Source organism: Zeugodacus cucurbitae, chromosome 6 (assembly GCF_028554725.1).
Source record: "Zeugodacus cucurbitae isolate PBARC_wt_2022May chromosome 6, idZeuCucr1.2, whole genome shotgun sequence".
Classification (NCBI taxonomy): Eukaryota; Metazoa; Arthropoda; class Insecta; order Diptera; family Tephritidae; genus Zeugodacus; species Zeugodacus cucurbitae.
The window spans coordinates 9,954,963-9,975,687 of NC_071671.1; the positions used below are offsets into that span (position 1 = coordinate 9,954,963).

General features: G+C 35.1%; 1 protein-coding gene across 1 annotated transcript in view; it reads left to right on the top strand.

Moving 5' to 3' along the window:
* The window catches only part of LOC105210960 (leucine-rich repeats and immunoglobulin-like domains protein 3), a 29,389-nt gene that overhangs the window by 2,733 nt on the left and 5,931 nt on the right, over window positions 1-20,725 (top strand). The window contains exons 2-5 of the mRNA XM_054232913.1: window positions 16,842-18,096; window positions 18,436-18,507; window positions 18,766-18,975; window positions 20,501-20,644. Of these exons, the coding sequence (XP_054088888.1) occupies window positions 17,030-18,096; window positions 18,436-18,507; window positions 18,766-18,975; window positions 20,501-20,644 (1,493 nt within the window). The 5' untranslated portion in view covers window positions 16,842-17,029. The remainder of the gene's footprint in view (window positions 1-16,841; window positions 18,097-18,435; window positions 18,508-18,765; window positions 18,976-20,500; window positions 20,645-20,725) is intronic.

Sequence of the window (20,725 nt, forward strand, 5' to 3'; positions counted from 1 at the left end):
TGTTACATATGAATGTTTGTATGTAGGTAGATACTACAAAATTAATAGAAACGAATCCTCTGCGGGTACGAGGAGCGGTCAAACTGGATTCCCGTCACCCGCCTGCAGCTGTGACGGATTTGTCTACTATAATATTTAGAAAAAATTGAATAAAAAGTTGTTTAACGCAAGCCGCCATAAGCGGCCGAGTCTTGTATCTATGTGTTTCAACAAGATGTAGTGTTTCAAAAGGCCATACACACTTTATATCCCGTCCCGTATTCGAAAAGAACCCACAAATTAGATACATTCTCATAAATCTAAAATATTTGATTTTCAAAATTATAAATATTTGCTATTATTTCACTGTTAATACAAGGACTATAGCCCAAATCATCAAATTTATAGTTATTAACAAAAACTCGATTGTCAATATTTGCTTGAGAATATTATAAGAAGAGAATAAATCTCTGTTTAAAAAGACGAGAATGCGTAAGTTCATCCGAAGCGGTATAAATTTTTAGCAAAGCTATACAATGGGCAACTGCTGAAGAGTTACCAAACAAAAAAATGAATGTGCTTCAATCATTGCGCGAAAAGCCAACAAAAATGTTTAAACAAAAATAACAGATATTATTGTTGTTGTTGTAACGATTATCTATTCCTGCCGGAACGGAAATCATAAATCTAGTTGTCGTCGAGGTCATCTAACGGGAGGCCCAGGAAACATGCTGTTTCGACGGGGTTGGACCAAAGGGAAAATGCTGTAGATGAGTAGGGTTCGTTGGGCAAGCAAAAAGGAGATTAGTGTCATCCGGGGACTCATTGCATGCAGGACATATATTTTGTATGTCGAGGTTCAGTCTGGATAAGTAGGAGTTTAACCTGCTGGTCTTCGTTTGCTAAAGGAAATGTGTTAATAGCTCCATTGTGAATGGCGTTTAGAGCTTGTCTAAAACTGTCTGCGTCCGCGGTCTTGTCGGTGTATTGTTCAAGTTCGTCGGCGTGTTGTAGGATTGACCTCTTGATGCACCTGAAATAACAGATATCTTCACTGTTTCTTAGCTATATTGTAAAGTGAAAGAATCTGATGGACTTCAAAATGTTTTGTAAGGAAAGTTGATATGGTTGTTAATCGATTTCGTCCATTTTTAAACTGTACTATTGAGATACCAATGAAATTGGTCGAGTAGTTCCTGAGTTATGGTTTTTGATCAATTAGTAGGCGAGTGCGCGACCATTTTACCTTTTGAAATACCAATCCTGAACAATTGTAAGTGTAAAAACGAATAAATAAATTAAAATTCATAATATTCGAAGACTGGATTAATTAGTTAATTCGAACTAGTACGGTTTTTATTAGTTCGAGTTTTCACGAGAACACTGTACTGAACATATATGACTTTTCTCTTTAAAAATGCCTGAAAAATTAAAGAGAGTCTTTTGTAAACTTCAGAGTCATTAGGGCATTCTAGTAGCATGATTTTTTTTTATTTTGCTTGATAATCTTCTTCATTGACAATGAATACTATTTATTATTTGTATCTGTTGGGTCGGCATAATCTCTAATTGTCTATGTATCACAATCAATGTCAACTTATACCAAGCGTCTTATAACAACATACATACATACAATCTACACACCTACAAACACACAGAAATACATACGTTCACTTATAAATTGCATTTCATTGTGCCGCCAGATTTTTGGTGTTACATTGTATAGTACTAGAATACTTGGCCTGATGGCTGTAGTTTCAGCTGTTCAGCTGTGTCGCCGCTTCCTTGCCTACGTACCGATGTCCCAATAAAAGACAATATAATCCAGTATTTTTGTTTTGTTATTGCATTTTGTTGTTGTAGCTGCATACGGGCACATAACATGAGCATATTTTGACCATTTGTTGTGCGTTGGATTTAAGTGTGGTTCGGTTTGATTTGTTCCGTGACCAATGGATCCACAATGCCTTCAACCTTCGCTTACATGTGTGCAGGCATACATATGTATACACACAAACATATGTGAATATGTGCTATACAATGGTATGGCGGACAATGAGACTGACTGCTGGAGTGTTGGTTGTGTGTCTGATCACATTTTCTTTGCATTCGTTTCGAACGAATTCTTTTCTCAACTTTTTCACTATACCTTTTGTTAGCTGTCAGCTTTATTTGGCTCCTTTCAGATCTGGTTATATTTTGTTGGCATTGTTGTTGTTGGTTTTTGTTATTGCCGAAGTGCTTAACTTCTTTTCCGTGCTGGATCTTGATACCTTCTTTATAAATTCTTTTTCTTTGATTTTTATTTTTTTTTTAGCTACGCTTTTTATTTCGATGCCCCAGCAGCTGATGGTTGTGTTTGGTTGGCGGTGTGTGCGCTGCTTGTTATTGGTAAGCGTCACTTGAAGGTGTGAAGAAAAGAATTCTTAATCTTGATGCGACGTGATTCTGCATTGACTTCGGTATAAAAAAATTATAATTGGATACTCATACTGCCGCGCAATCGTTCAGTTGGGTCGGTACTTTTCTGCCGCCTCACAAACATACATACATATGTACATCATATACGCCTTGTCATCGTTGCGCAGCGTTGGCTGTGTGCCCCAACAACAGCCAGCATCACCACCACAACTCTTGACCATTTTTCAGTTCTTGGTAAGGCGGTGATCATTACCGCTTTGCGGACAACATTTAACGACCGTTTGCCACACTCGCATGCCAGCCGATAATTTATCGCATTGCCTTTTTTGCTCATAACCGCTTGCTTTGTATGGCTATGGAAAGGCTTAAAGATATTTAAGTCCACAATATTTGCCATTTTCTTACTGTACGCATCATTTCCTTTTGGTATTTTCCACAAATCGCATAGTTGTTGTTGTAGTAGTACCATAGACATTCTTCTACGGCTAGAAATATGCGTAGAATCACTGTAGTAAGGGAATTCAATGTTGGCTTTAGAATTCAAAGCAGTAAGGCAGTACATATTTGCGAAATAACAAATTTAACTGGAATGAAATAGATTTTAATTTAAATGTGGAGAATTCGTCATATTATGTACTATAAGTGTGCAAAATATGGTTACAGTTCTAGTTCCGACCAATATTTAAAAGTTTTTTCTAATGACGGTTCCAAACTGGAACTTAAATCTACCCAACAGAACAGAAAATTGGTTCAAGTCGATAGTAACATCAAAATACGACAACTTGAGCTTTCAGACTGCTTTCTGTGGGTCTTCGTTTTAATTGACACTAAGGTGGCTATCAATTAATGAAATCTATAACCTCTACAAGGGGGTTTGTAAAAATGGTCGCCTGGATGCAGTAGGACGCAGATAGCAAAGCTACAGACTTGTCAAAATACCGCTCTCCGGACAGCCACAGGTTGCCTCTTGATGTCTCTTCCTGACCTTACTGAAATCCTTCGACGACTTACACGACTATATCGACAGAACTTCGGATGCGACTAACTTTCGACAAAGACTGAACGCCAATCACAGAAGAACCATTAACACCTCCAACGACTCGCTCCCCGCGAATGGCGTACTTTGAGATACAGCACCACTCAACGCAGACGCAGAGCTCGAGTTGCCTCGTGAAAATAGAGTGACTCTCGCGGAACTTCGTTCTGGATACTGTAGCAGGTTGAAGTCCTACTAATCCAGACTAGACCCCGTGGCATACTCGACATACATATGTTCTGCATGCAAAGAGTCCCCGCATGACACTAACGACCTCTTTGCATGCCCCCTAAACCCTACTCATCTAACACTCCTTTCCCTTTGGTCCGACCCTATCGAGTTCGTTTCCTGGGCCACTCGTTAGATCACTTCGATGATAATTAGTTCAGTCAGGCTTGGGTAACCGTTACAACAGCAACAAAAACCTTAGTTGGGTCTCCTCTAATATATGTAAATTTGAGAAACAAATTCATATATGTATATATAATACAGAAAGAGCATTCCTAGGATTTTTGGAAGCTTTTTTATACCCTGAACAGGGTATATTAAGTTTGTCGCGAAGTTTGTAACACCCAGAAGGAAGCGTCGGAGGCCCTATAAAGTATATATATAAATTATCAATATGTTGAACTGTGTCGATTTAGCCATGTCCGCCTGTCTGTCTGTCCGTCCGTCTGTCTGTATATATACGAACTAGTCCTTTAGTTTTTAAGATATCGTTTTGAAATTATGCAGATGTTATTTTCTCTTCAAGAAGCTTCTCATTTGTCGGAGCTGCCGATATCGGACCGCTATATCATATAGCTAGCATACAAACTGAACGATCGGAATCAAGGGCTTGTATGGAAAACTTCCGCATTTTACTACATATATTCACGAAATTTGGTGTGAGTTATTGCTCATAGAAGTAATTTAATCTCCGAAAAACTTGTTCAGATCGGTTCACTATAGCATACAAACTGAACGATTGGAATCAATGGCTTCTATGGAAAACTTCCGCATTTTGCTACATATCTTCACGAAATTTGGTGTGAGTTATTGTTCATAGAAGTAATTTAATCTCCGAAAAAATTGTTCAGATCGGTTCACTATAGCATATAGCTGCCATACAAACTGAACGATCGGAATCAAGGGCTTGTATGGAAAACTTCCGCATTTTACTACATATCTTCACGAAATTTGGTGTGAGTTATTGTACATAGAAAGAATTTAATCTCCGAAAAAATTGTTCAGATCGGTTCACTATATCATATAGCTGCCATACAAACTGAATCAATGGCTTGTATGGAAAGAAGGGTAGCTTCCCTGTGAAAGGTATATTAGCTTCGGTACAGCCGAAGTTAAGGTTTTTTTGTTTTTATTAAAATTTAAACCTTTTTGAATTAAAATTTCAAGGCCACAAATGTTTTTTGCCACGAATACTCGTACTCTGTCTGGCCTAACCTCAATAAATTGTTGCATAAAGTATTTTCTGTTTTCAAAACGCATAAACATTTTGCGTTCCAATATTTATTGAATTAAAAGCAATTCGTAATCGATGGCGCTTTATCAATACTCGCAAACTTTTTTATCAAGCAAACAGCAGTAAATTGAAAAAGTATGTACAATCGCGTAATTAAGTTATACACACTCACATACATAAATATATATTAGATATTAAAATGGGTATAGAAACATACAAACTATTTTATTGAATTTCATAGAAGAAGAACGGTTATAACCTCAATAAAATTTTACTGTGTTACACATCTTTATTTTACGTCTATTTACAAACGCTTCGTTTGATTAGCGTCTACGGTTAGTTCAAAGTTAGTGTTTTTCGACATAACACACCGGCAATTGCTCGCAAATATAAAATATCGATATGAGTCGTAAATAGAGCGACATAAGTGGAGTAAGTGTTGTATTTATTATTATATTTTTTTATTTTTGTTGTTGTCGATTTTCAAGAATCACACCTCTTTCGAGTGTTGGCCAACAATGATAACGAAATGGCGCAAGTATTTGTGACTTGGTTGTGCTCGACTGATAAGTGATAAGATACTCGCATTTCTCCTATGCCATTTATTAAATCCACTTACCTAATCTAACTGTTGCATATATTTACTAATATTTTATGTTTCATATTAAAAAACAACAATAAGGTGTCGTACTGTCGCACTTTCTTAGATATTGTCCTAATATTAGCTATTTTATCGGCCCGTTCTCTCGCGTCCTTCTCTCAAATATGCTTCTAGTCGCTCATCGCGCAAGTTCGAACAGTTTGTTTACGAAAATAAATATTTATTATCTTATCTACTTATTGGATTGCGCAAAATATTGGAACGCCAAAAAAAAAATCTCATAAATTGATAAGAATATTGTTTTTCTGCTTTACGCTGGGTGTGGTTGGTATACTATATATAAGTAGTATTGACAAATAATATGTCCTCAAATTGTAACGGGATTTATTTGTATTTAGACAAAATATTTTCCTCTTCACTTTCAATATTCCGAAAATTAATATTTGTACTTGTTTTATGTTCTTAAGAAATTCTATTTCATTATATCTTCTAAAGGGGTTTCGAGAAAAAACACAGACAATTAAAATTTAATGGGGAATGTTTATTATCATTCGAAAGAACATTCTTTGGCATTTATTTTTTAAAGATTATCTCATTCAAATGTTGGCCGCGGTCGATCCCTTGAGACCAGTTTTCGATGACTCGTTGTTGTTGTAACGATTATCTATCCCTGCCGGAACGGAAATCATAAATCTAGTTGTCGTCGAGGTCATCTAACGGGAGGCCGAGGAAACATGCTGTTTCGACGGGTTGGACCAAAGGGAAATGGGTGTTAGATGAGTAGGGTTCGTTGGGCATGCAAAAAGGTGGTTAGTGTCATGCGGGGACTCATAACATGTAGGACATGTATTTTGTATGTCGAGGTTCAGTCTGGATAAGTAAGAGTTTAACCTGCTACAATATCCAGATCGAAGTTGCGCAAGGATTTTTTTCGATTACACGTTCGTGTACTTCGGTTGGTAACTGGCGAATAACACGCGTGATGTTTTCCTCCGAAGCCTGCATCGAAGCGGGATTGTTCGCATAGACTTTCTGTAGTCTTTACATATACCCACAGGAAAAAGTCTAACGATGAGATATCACACGATCTTGGTGGCCAATTGACGGACAAAAAAACGTGAAATTATCTGCTTATCACAGTCTTCTCTCAATAAATCCATTGATTGTTGCGATGTGTGGGCAGTGGCAGTGGCGTCGATGATTCTAGCGGTCCACAAACAACACCTAACCGTTGTTTTTTGCTCTTCATCCCAAATGCCACAACCCATTGAGCCCGAAATGGGCCTCAACGCTGAACAGAATTTGGCTCGAAAAGGTCAGATCTTCTTGCAATTTTTCAAGAGATCATAGATCGAAACCAAATATATATTTTAATATATATTTTAGACATGCTATACCACCAGCAATGTTAAACGGTATACCATTTCAAATCGATAAAATCCACTAATAATTTTTAATGATTTATGGTTGGAAATTCGCTTAGCGGGCTGATTTTTTTAAAAACCCAAGCACCCGGTATCACTGATTTTCAAGCAATTTTATTTTTTATGTTTTTTTTGTAATACCATTCCACTTTTTTCCCATTTCGTTTTACTCAACATTAGAAATATGCGAGCAAACAATAATGCTAATATAAATCAGGGCAAAACTCAATCCTATTAACTTTTATGGCTAGCACTTAAAACATATTTCAATACCCAACCTTACATAGTACATACATACATACATGGAAACATATGTACATATATATATGTTGATTTATGTATGTATCTGCCTAGTGCCTTTGTGCACCGAAAGGCCCTTGTAACAGATGACAAGTATGGTGGAAAGAATGAGTGGCTCTAATGCTCTAAGTGAAAATGCAAAACCAATGAAATGAGAACGAATTGTTTGTCACCCAGATAGCTATCTGCCCACGTACAAATGCATGTATGTATGTTTGTATGCATTGTCATATCTAAGTGCACACTAAACAAATACAAATATTTTCATCTCCAAAACGTTTTCATAAACAATATTGATGTGTTTGTAAATGAAGTACATATGTATGTATGTATGTGTAAGTTTGTGTTGGTGTGTGTGGGTTTGTATAGCAGTGACTTTTTGTGTTTATCATGGCACAAATAAATGCAAATAAGTAAAAAACGTCAACTAAATTGCATTAAGTGTAATTATAACTAATTAGTTAAGGTAAAAACAATTGAATTCGTACGCGCAAACATATACATATATGTGTGTTTATACTCGCATTAGGGTAGCACTGCGAATTACATTTGTACTATTGAAATCTTATGTGGTACTTACAAACTTGATAGACATGTGTTGTTGTTGTTTTTATGCCAGCATTTAGTGTTGGTAAGTCCTTAGATGTGATTATGCCCCATTACCGTTACATACTGAATCAAACTGTCTTGGATATTGAAAATAAAAATGTCAAATTGATGAGTTGTATGGAAGTGTTGACAAATAAAACTGTTTCAAATTCGATCCAATAGTGAGCGGTTGCCCAAACCTGCCTGAAACAACACGCCTAAATCAATTGTAATCGAAATCAGCTAACGGGAGGTCCAGAAAACGAACTGTTTCAACAGAATCGGACCAAAGGGTAAGGGATGTTAGATGAGTGAGGTTTAGTGGAAATGCAAAGAGGTGCAGTATCCATAACGAAGTTGCGCGAGGATCGCTCTAGTTTCGCGAGTCAACTCGAGCTCTGTGTCTGCGATGGGTGGTGTTTTATCTCCAAGTACGCCATCGGCGGGGAGGTCGGCGATGCAGGTATTAATGGCTCCTCTGTGAATGGTGTTCAGTGCTTGTCGAAAGTCTGTCGCATCCGATGTTCGCTGAAATGTCTGAAACTTCCCTAGCTGCGTCCTACGAGCTGCGTAGTTTATGACCGGCCGACCGATAGCCTGATAAGTTGTCAACAACATTTCTTTGTCTTTACACCAAGTGCTGCCGGCTAGCGACTTGAGAATTTTGTTGCGGCTCTGTATCTTGGTAACAATCGCGGTGTGTGGGGTGTAACATCCAAATGTTTTGGGTTGTTTACAGTCGGAATTTTGATATCATCGAAAGAAATATTTAGGTCCAGACTATACTCCTTGGCCCCATTTGTGTATATGGTCGATGTAGATTTGGTATGGGAGAGTGTTAGGCTCCTAGCAGTAAAGAAGCGAGCAACGTTGAGGTGGTAGGTGTTTAATTTCGAACACATACCTTTGATTCCATTGAGACCGACGTCATTATCGTACCATCATCGGCGTAAGAGGTGACTGAGATTCCCTTTGAGGGAGTTTTGAGTTAGAGGAGTTTAATAGTAGAAAGTCCCTCTGGTGTTTGAGGGAGTTTCGAGATATAGGAGTTGAATAGTAGAGGGGATGGGACACCACACTGTCGATGTTTCAATGTTTTCAAACTGTTTTTGTAACTGTAGTATGTGATAAAGATTTGGAAATATACAAGTAAAAGCAACAACAAAACAATATGAATCCGAGTGAACGAGATTTCTTGTACTAATTGCTTGCAAGAAAACCCAGCCTCACGATCACTGCAAACCAGTTTCGTTCACTCTGGAAATTCTGTACTTATAAAGGGTTATCTATCTAACTATATTCTTCTAAAAACTATTAATTCTCAGACTTTTTGCTGTTAATTCTATAAGTATGTATGTGTCACGATGTCATCTAATCCGTTACAACACACTTTTTCATGAATATAATGCAACTATAATTAAGAAACTTTCCTTCTCGCAGAGCACGTGTTCTAATGGGTCTTAAAATATTGCAAACTGTAGAATCGGTTTTCTAATTATCCGCATGTGTTTTTCTATAAGTACATTTGTATGTATATGTGTGTAAAGCAAGTAAATCACGACAGGAAATTGGGATTTTTTAGATCCACGATAAAAGCTTGTGACTGAATCACTGGAGATTCGCATGAATAAATTGCCTGTATATATGTACATATGTTTGCGTTTAATCGAACAAAGGTCCGCACGTACTTTTATATACATGTTCATTGGCTGTGGCACAACAAAACGGGTTGTAATTAGCGAATAATGTAATTGCAGTATAATTGCAACTGATTCATAAAAGTTTCGTTGTTTTTTCAAACGCCTATTCTGGGCACCTCGTCGCGTCGCAATGTTGTAGCGCGAGTTTCGAAAATAGAAAGCATATAAAATGTACTCATATATGCATACATTCATACAAAGTAGAATACGCGTGTGTTTTAAAAATTCTCAACCAGGCATGTGCTTAGAAAATACAAAAAAAAAAAAAATAAATATAAAATCAAAAATAAATATAAAAATAAAATCAAGAATATAAAAGACAACCGTAGGAAGTATGCGAAAGCGAAAGTTAAATTAAGATTTGTCTCATGCGTTTGATTTTTTACGAAATTGAAATGTGCGCAAATTTCATTTAACTTTATAAATAAAACACTTTCACGCGCTCACTTTTGATTGACGACATTTTCGTCTGGCTGCCTTTTGGCACAACTGCCGTCTGTCGTCTTGTGCTAGCTAGTGCCGCCCAGTCGAAAAGTGTCGATGCACACGGATATCCAAATATTTGAACACTTCTACACAAGCGTGTACCTCGTATATGTCATGTCTGACGGCGTGTCGTCTGTGCCAGTTTTGCCTCCCTGTCTACAGATAGTTCGAGTTGTCGGTGTGCAGCATGTGACATTTGCGAAAAAAACACATACACGGCAGTCTTTATTTAGTCGAATTATCTATATAAATGCACAGATATACATATATACATATATAAATAGCTATGAGAAAGTGCGCTTGTGTATGTGTAATTTTGTTGGCTGATTGTTAAATGTATCGTATGCCGGAGAAGCTATTTTGATACAACTTTTCAACATTTCTACGTGATATTTTCTATACAACTTAATCATGGGTTTTCATTTTGACCTTCGGGCAGCGTGAAACTAGACAGTTTTATCGTCAACTTTAATGCGAACCGCCGGTTTGTGAAGATACTCATGATACAGATGACAGGCAATACGTCGAGCTACCACTAAGAACTCCGTTCTTTCTGCGATTTCCCGTTTGCTTTTAATTGACGGCTCTTTTTCTTATTTTTGGAAATAGAAAAAGGTCATGCGGAGTTTTGTCTGGCGAATATGGAGGCTAGGGAATCGTTACAATATTTTTTGGCCAAGAATTCAGTGAAATCAAATAAATTCAGTCAATCAAACGAAAATCTCCAATCTCATAAAAACACGTATAACCTTAGCAGCTTCTCCATATTAGCATCTGTTCCACAATTGTGCACCAATTCCTATTACCCAAAAAACTCATTTCAAAGAGGGTAGGCTTCGCTAAACTACAATCGCAGATGATATTTTCTTCAGATTCGTATTGGTGCTTCGTACATTCAAGCCAACTGTTGCAGTAAGCAAGTGATTAGTCTGGTTTTAAATAAACTCTATTGAAGAACAGTTCGAAAAGCGCCGGTGTTGATACAGAAATATCGAGGCGGTCGCATCGATTTCACTAAAATGCATGCCGAATGGAATGGGTCGATAAATGTAAAAATATTGCGACAAGAAGAATTGTAAAAAAATGTCCCAGAATCTTGATATTCCATAACCCAGACTACTTGTGCGGTCCTAGCAGAGTCAAGCCAGCCAAGTTGTGCTTGGCTTTAATTATAAACAATCCGTTTTAATTATATATATCAATTATTTGTGGTGTTCTTTTTTTTTTGTCCACTCCCAATGCGATTCGGCATGCCATTTAAGATTTTTTTATAAAATGTTTTTGATTTTATATTTGGTAAAAATTAAACTTTATAATAGATATTGTTTGAATTGTTCATTGCTTAGGATACAATTATTTTTATAGGTTTTTCTGTTTGACAGCAACTATTCTTCATTTTTTATGTACGTGCATATGCTCAAATGAATGTGTGTGTATTTAAAATATTATATCTCTGTATCTAAAATGCCTGTCTCTTCGTATTAATTTCCCTTCAATTCAGTTTTATTTTGTTTTGTTATTTACTTTTATGGCTTTTTCTTTTATTTAAGCTACTACGTATATAGGTACAGTGACGTTAATAAAAAATGCAGAGTGTTGTAACATATTACATAGAAATACAGTATACTCTCGAAAAGTAAATTCTCAGAAAGTAAATAATCGCGGAAAAGTTAATCACCTCGAAAAAGTAAATTTTTTAATTTACTTTTCAGAGAGTGTGATAAAAAATTCGAAACGAAGCAAGCAGCGTTTTTTACGATGTTGCAAAAACACTTACTCTCTTGTTTATCGCGTCTTTTTAGTAAATAAACTCTCCTACTTAATCCACTGGTTTAAAAATGAAAACGATGCAAATCAGGTGTCAGACTTTTTGAATTGTCGTACAAAATGGTCAGAAAATATATTACAAAAGAAAAAAAAAAACAAAAGAATATCAAGATTTTTTCTCTTCATAGTAAATACATATGTATGTATGTAAATGTAAATATGTTTTTCATGTAAATCCATATGTTTTATTGAAGCAAATAAATTAATGAATTTTTTAAGTTTAAAAATTCATTCAATATTATAAAAACAGATAATTTATGTATATATTTGGAAAAGTAAATTATTCGAAAAACTAAATTACCTAAAATACCAATCGATTTACTTTTCGAGAGTATGCTGTATGACAGTATCATAAATATATAAAATTAGAAATTCATATTAAACTTTGTGTTGTGATACTTTTCATGAAAATCTAAAATTTGAGAATTCAATACATAAAATTCTTAATATTAGAATAATCCTAAGAAATCATATAAAATAATTTTTGCACAATGCTTTCTTAAAAGGAACCTTACAATGTTTTGAATCCATTAAAATTTAACATTTTCAATTAAAATTCACGTTTGAATGGTTGAATATGTTTAAAAATAAGACAAGAAATACCAAAAAGTTTTAAAAGTACATTTTGGAGGAGTGTTATTTTAAATCATTATAGTAAATTTAACGACAGTATATTCGTTACATATGTACAGTTGAACTTTTCTAACTCGAATTACCATAATCCACAAAAAAACTTCAAGTTAGAATGTCATCGAGTTATGGAATATTCAATATTGAGGGACTATTTTTAAAATTCTGCCTCGATAGTAATATTTAAAATCTTGTATTATGGCCTGGTAGAAAAGTTTGGAAGTTATTGAAGGAAATTTGTATGAAATTTTACTTCTCTAGCCAATTCAAGAGTTCAAGTTATGGAAGTTTAAGTTATAACCCTATATATAATTTGATTTCTAACCGTTGTAGCTAATTCAAGAATTCGAGTTTTGGAGATCTTCGAGTTATAGAAGTACGAGTTATGGAAGTTTAACTGTATGCATGTATGAATTCTATATGGAACTAATAAGAGAAATGTTTTCAAATAATTGACTTGTTCATAAAATTCTATAAATTCATTGATTGATTAGATCAGATAGTAGATACGAAACATGTTGTATATTTCAACTTAAAAAAATCAATTGAACAGCTAACTCAATTATGGTAATTAACAACTTAGAAGATGAAAATGTATGTTTCTTCATATGTACTTGCGTATGCATTTGTCTGTCATTAAACATTTTTTGATAAGAACTTAACATACCATGCTCGCATCTATCTACACTATAAGATAAGGCCAAGTCGCTGTCCGTTTTACGAACGCAACTGTTCGTATGCTTCACTCAATTCTAAATACGTATACATATGTATGTATGCATAGAGGTACAAACGTTAAGCAAATAAAGTGGTATTACGTAGAATGCTCTGTTGTTGCAGTTGTTCTCGTTGCTGCTGTTGTTGTTGTTGTCGTCGTCGTCGTTGTGGCTATCATGAGCTAGTTTATGTTATGACGTTGTTGCTTTTATTATTGTTGCTATTATTGTACACATTGCAGTTGTTCTTGTAAATACTCGGTTACCTAATTAGTCGTCGCAGACAACGTAGCACCAATGCGGGGCAAGCCGAGGCAAAACTCGCCACAAAACGACAAAAAACGAAATGAATAATAATAAAAACATCGACCAACAACAAATGCAACAACACGCGTATAACCAAACATATTGAAGGCGCGAGAAATAAATGCAAAATAAAAAAAAAAAAATAATGAAACAAAATCGTAATAAAAACAAGAACAAAACAATGTATATACATATATAGTAAATACATACACACGCGTTGTTTATATTTAGTTGTAGAGAAAAAAATGCCACAGGTTTACGTTGCTGCTTACGTCGCTACGGCTGCTGCTTTTGTCCCCACTTACCGCCATTTGGTTCGTTCACACGTTTGCTTTCGCAGTTTTTATTCTCTTTAGTCAGTGGATATTAAAAGGTCACGGGTGAAAGAGGAGGTGGGGTTGGTCTCCTGTTAGTGCTGTTCGCAATTTGAGAATTGTATTCCTGTATGTACATACTTACATACATTATGTATGTATATGTATTAGCTCTCAATTTATTTTACTGCGCGAACTCAAAAGAAAATATATTTTTTAAAGCATTCAATTCAACAAGCGAAAGTTAGAATATCGAAATGTGCTAAGTAAATGGAAGCGTAGCAAACAAGAACAAAAATCAAACAAAAGTGTCGCGCAGATGAAAGTGTGGTGGGCTGAATTTTTGGTTAAGCAAGCAAAATATAAAAATAAATTGAAAGTATAATAATGAAACAGAATGTGACGTGAGCAAAAGGCACAACTGTAAAAAAGTATATTATTTTTGGCTGTAAAGCGGTGGACAATATTTCTTTTATTGAGAACACTCAATACACTCCAATACATGGATTTTACTCCATCATTAATGTGAATAGTAAGGATTTTGCGGATTCTAAGTCAAAGATTAATTATAAAGCTCAAACTTAAGGAACGAAAGTAAATTGCTGCAATGCAGTTGAGTTGCTCGATGTCATTATAAATATATCGCCAATTATTGCTCCAAAAATATTTCAATAAAATATTGACGTACATACATTTATACAATATTATTTTGAAGTGTGGTGAATAGCATAACCAACCGTAAATCATTTTGCGAAGGATTGACGGAAGTTGCGCAAATTTAATTACATATTGTCATACTATTTTGTATCGATTTAACTTCATAGCAATAATAACTTTTACTTTAAAATTTATAAGAAATAAGAGCTTCAAATATATTGAGAATGTTTCCCTCTAATTATAATAATAATGTGGAAGCTGCATGTTTACAAAGCTAGGGCCTAAATTCTCTTTCTAAAAATCAGGGAAAGATACCTTCGAAATATTGTTGAAAATATAAGAGAAGCCTTTCCAATAGTCTTTCCCTTTCCATAATAATTTTTCGCGATGCAATCACCCACTCGAGAAATACAAGCTTGTAATCCACATAAATAAGTATTTAATTAGTTAAACTTATGTTTAATTTGCGACACTGTATACATACATACTAGGGCTCTTAAAATTATTCGATTAACCTGAAAACCGATTATTCGAATATCCGGTTTGTAAACGCTCGTACAAATATTAAGCGGTTAGCACTATTCGATTAGTCGCAATGTTACGACTATTCGAATAGTCGTTCTACTGGGGTTATTCGAATAGTTATACTGTCACTATTCGAATAAATGAAAATTGTTTGAAATCCAAGCAGCCTTTGATTTTTGTTTGTTTTTACTTGTGAAAATGTCAATTGTGCGCATTTTTCCTGTGTTTCACATTTTTCAATAAAAATAGAAATTTAATGAACTTACACTTCGAATAGTCGACAACGAACGGTTAACCGAATAGTCGGACGTGAGCGGTTAATCGAATAGTCGATGACTGACGACTATCCGAATAGTGCAAACCGAATATTATTATTCGAATAATGCCCTATTCGGTTAATTCGGTTAGTCGATTAGTCGAATACCAAGAGCTCTAATGCATACATAGATTGCAGATATGCACATATACATAGATATTCGATCTTATATAATTAAGTTAAGCAACACGAAGCAAATTAAAATTGGCATTATAAATTATAAATGCCAATCATCGGCAACAAGTTCACAGACCAAACTGCTCAAATAAAAATTATTAGTAAGCTAGTGGCAACAAGAAAAGTACAAAGCGATAGTAGTAGTTAGCTAAACGTACAAAGGTGGCTGACACGCGGAAATATGCCACGACAAAGACGGGCGGTCCATAGAAGACGCAAGTCAGTCGACAAGAATGCTGAGCAAATCGCCAAATTAAGCGAACCAGCAGCAGAGCAGTGTAAAATAAGTTTTTACCTTTTTTAGAAAGGCTGTGACCGCACAGTGAACAGTCGCCGCAAGTAGGCATTGCCCTAAATGGATGCTGCGAAACATGTATGTAGCAAAAATGAAGAGAAGAAAACCAAATCGGCTTCAACAGTGGATATAGTGGATATGGGAAAAACTTCAAATACAATTACAACAATGTTTTAGCAAATAATTAGAAACACCATAATTGATTTACGCCAGCAAAAAAAAAAAAAACGTATGTAAGCGTTAGTAAATAATGAGTTTTCTTAGTTGAGTTGTATGAATGCTTGCATTCTACTTGTTGTGCATTTTGGAAATGCAATGTTGCATTGACTTCAATACGAATTTAATAGAAAAGCATAAAAAAATTTTGTTAAACATTTTACACGCTTACAATATCTAATAGGGAAAATTTAAAAAATAATTTTACATTGTTTGAATGACCATCGTTCTACACTCAAATCCCATATATACATACATATCAACATTTGTAGATATTTTAGAATGTACTCACATGACATTAAGCTCTTAATTCGCCAATTACTTCGATCGCGTCAAGTGCATTGATCTTATTTATTTTGATTGTTTTCGTTGTTTATTCTTCTAACGTGCTCTACTGCTGATTGCTTGCGGCCACTTAGTTCCATGGACTTTTGCACTTGCTATTGTTTATTTTTATTATTTTTTTATTGTTGCTAAATGTGTTGTATTTGTATGTGTTTGCATATTCATTTATTTGTTGTACTTCCATCGAACTGAATTTGATCTCTCATTATTTTATTGACTTCTACAATGATCTCTCAAGCTCGACTTAATTTGCTTTGATCCATTTGGGCGGTCTTATGTGTATTGTTATTGCTGATACATTGCTACTTTAGCTTTATTATTGTTTGTACAACCATTTGGGGAATGTTAAGAAATAATAAAATAGAAGGATACTTAAAAAGATTAATGACGAAGTTGCCTTACTGATTATTTTAAAATTATTGAAAAACACATCCGTGTGAGAGTTAATAAATTAAAAATAATAAAATATAAAATAAAATTTTAATTTCAACTCAATAATACGTGTTTTCTTTCATTGCAGCTTACTGAACAGCTAAAAGCTAAAGAAATGTCATCCACATCCCGTTTGTAAATGATTGAAGAAATATGTCATAATTCACTCACTTCAACCACTGTGAGAGATTTTAAGCCTTGCGATATGGGCTACTAAAATCTTTCCTTGAATTAAGCAAAACAAATTGGCGAAGTCATTTCTATATAAACAGAAAAATGCGAACCAACGCATTTGATTGTGATTGCACAGAAATGCAACTGCACCAAAAGCAACAAAAACAACAACAGTATCAGAATGTACAAATTCAACGCCGATCGGAGCAGACGCATTTGTCGGTGCATTGGTGCACAACGGATGCGAATACCGTGACTACCAACAACTACAATAAACATAACAATAACAACAGCAATGGCGATAGCAGCACTGCGTGCAGCTGTATTGATTGGCAAGCAAAATTCGCAAAACAGCGGCGAAGGAGCAAAATGCCAATTGCAGCGCAAATAAAACAAGAAAATAACAGTACTAATTATTGTAATTTGCATAAAATCAATCGACTACTACTAATTGTCGCTGCCGTCGGTTTGTTGATAACGCTAGCGGCAGCGACTGTGACAACAACTACAAGTACAACGCTCACTACTAGCAAGGCAATAATGATAGGCGCTTTAACAACAGCGACAACAACAACGACAAGCATATTAGGCAGCAGCAACAGCATGACAATAACAATGTTTGTGTTGCTATCACCCGTGTCGCTAATTGGTCACATGCAAAGCATAGTCGCAGCAGCAGCCGCCGTGCCCGCTTCATTGCCGCTATCCGCGCAGCAGCAACAACTACAATTACAACAGCAGCAATTATTTGCGATGCTAACAAAAAATCGTCCAGGCAAAGCTGGCAATGAGGTAATGACTAGTGGTGGCGACGGTGGCGGTGGCGGTGGCGATGATGCCACAATTGCAACCGCTTTAACTGCAGGATTAGTGCCCAACCATTTTCTAGCCGACGTTGAGGTGGATCAAGCCGACACGTCATTGGAAACAGCTGGCTTCGTGGCCGATGATGGTCAACGCTATGAGAAGGCAGTGAAAGCACAGGCGACTGCGGTCAATAGCAGATCCGTTGGTGGTTTGGGCAATGATAGTAACGGTGGTGGGCGTTTATTTGGCGTAGCCGCAACATCCGCATGTCCAAAAGAATGCAAATGCCTGGATGCATATTTCGATTGTGATGATAAGCAGCTGGATCGTGTGCCTGCTTTGCCGGGCTACGTGCAAAGACTGTAAGTGTTAAATACAACAATATGTGAAAACATTATCTTGCTGTGATAATAGGAAATGCCAACCTTATTGCAACTGTTATTATAGTTGAATTAATTAATTTATTTATCGCTTTGCTCACATCATAAAAATTAGTATACTAATATAAAAAATAGCGTAATAAATATGCAAATAAATGAAAACATGCAGTTTAAATAGTGTCTAATAAATTATAATAATTTTGACACGAATTGTGCAAAAAAATATATAATTTTTTTTACTAATTTGCAATTAAAATATTTTATAAAAAAAAAACAATATAAGAAATTAAAAAAATATATCTTTTTTTATTTTCTTTTCAGCGATTTAGTGGGCAATAAACTAAACAATACGAGTGTGTTGCAAATAAATAATCTAACGGAATTAATACAACTGTAAGTATTATGAAATGCGCATTAAATTGCACCCTAATAAATTGTCTGGCCACAAAAACTTAAATTATATATATCACTACGATATCATAGTCACGTATTTGATCACGTATTTCTTTCACGAACACTATGAATACAATATATAATAATTTAGTATTAATGCAATTACCTATTCTATATTTCTTTACTTATTTTTCCCCACACTGCTCAACTCGTACATTATCATTTCACGCTCATCTATCTACTTACTTACCTACTTAGCACATTGAAACGCAACCAACTGGAAAGTGTTCCCGTATTCGTTGGACTCACCGCTTTGAAGCAGCTCAATTTAGCTAATAATCGCATACAGCGCATCAGCAGCGCGGCATTGGAAGCCTTACCGAAGTTGAAGACATTAGATTTGTCCAGAAACTTTTTGCATGCCGTGGAGTCCAGTTATTTTCCAAACAACAATCGTTTGGCGCATCTGTAAGTGGCAATTTTTTTATTTGCTTACAAAATTTTTTTCTTCTTTTTTTGAATTTTAATTTAGTTGTATAATTAAATGTGATTTATAGATTTTTAAGTAAATCCATAAAATACTCTTAATATGATAACTAGAGGTCTTACATATAAAATGAAATGTAATCATCTTGTTCATAAATTATATTAATAATAATTATATTAAAAATAATTATAATTTGTAATATTCTAAAAAAACAAAAAAAAGAAGTAAGGAAGAGCTAAGTTCGGGTGTAACTGAACATTTTATACTCTCGCAATTTATTTATTTAACTTTATTTATATTATATAATACACAATTATACACACATATTCGTCATATATATTGTATAAATTCCATTGAAAGTTGGAAACCATAATATTAGGTTAGAAGCACCGAGGTCCTCGTGTTCGATATATGGGGCATTAAAAACCTATGGTCCGATTTCGATTTTTAGAATGGGGCTACCACACTATTAACATAGTATTTGTGCAAAGTTCTGCACCGATATCTTCACTAGTGCTTACTTTATATATTGTAATGTAAACGATTCAGATCGTCTTCAAAGTTCTGGTATATAGGAAGTAGGCGTGGTTGTAAAGCGATTTAGCCTATTTTCACATCATATCATTGGGATGTAAGGAAACTATTACAAACCAAGTTTCATTGAAATCGGTCGAGTAGTTCCTGAGATATGGTTTTTGACCCATAAGTGGGCGACGCCATTTTCCATTTTGTAAAAAATCTGAGTGCAGCTTCCATCTGCCATTTCTTATGTGAAATTTAGTGTTTTTGACGTTTTTCGTTAGTGAGTTAACCCACTTTTAGTAATTTTCAACCTAACCTTTGTATGGGAGGTGGGCGTGGTTATTACCCGATTTCTTTCGACACGACTGCAGAAAGTTTAGTCTATATAGCTCTATTGGTTTCCGAGATATGTACAAAAAACCTATTTGGGGACGGGGCCACGCCCACCTCCCCAAAAAAATTACATCCAAATATGCCCCTTCATAGTGCGATCCTTCATACCAAATTTTATTTCCATAGTTTTATTTATGGCTTAGTTATGACACTTTATGTGTTTTCGGTTTTCGCCATTTTGTGGGCATGGCAGTGGTCCGATCTTTCGAAAGCAACCTTCCTATGGTGCCAAGAAATAAGTGTGCCAAGTTTCATCAAGATATCTTAATTTTTACTCAAGTTACAGCTTGCACAGACGGACAGACAGACATTCGGATTTGAACTCCACTCTTCACCTTGATCACTTTGGTATATATAACCCTATATCTAACTCGTTTAGTTTTGGGTGTTACAAACAACCTTTATGTGAACAAAACTATAATACTCTCTTAGCAACTTTTTTGCGAGAGTATAAAAATTAATTTCATGAAAACTCATATCACAATTTTATTTATTAAGAACAGTAGTATGCATCATTGAGCGTATGATTGCGCATATGAATAATGAATGATGACTTAACAATTAATGACTAATATTTTCTTTACTTTTAAGCATACTTAACTCAAACGAGATTAGCAGTATTGATGAGAACGCTTTTCAACAACTTGGTGACTTATTAGACTTGGAATTGAATAACAATCACTTAGTGAGCTTGCCCGGTGGGGTTTTCCGTACATTGCAAAAATTGCGAAAGCTGTGAGTACATTTAGGCATAACAACAGAAATCAACTTTTCTAACTTTTCAATGACTAATTTCTAATTTTCCTAATTTTTATT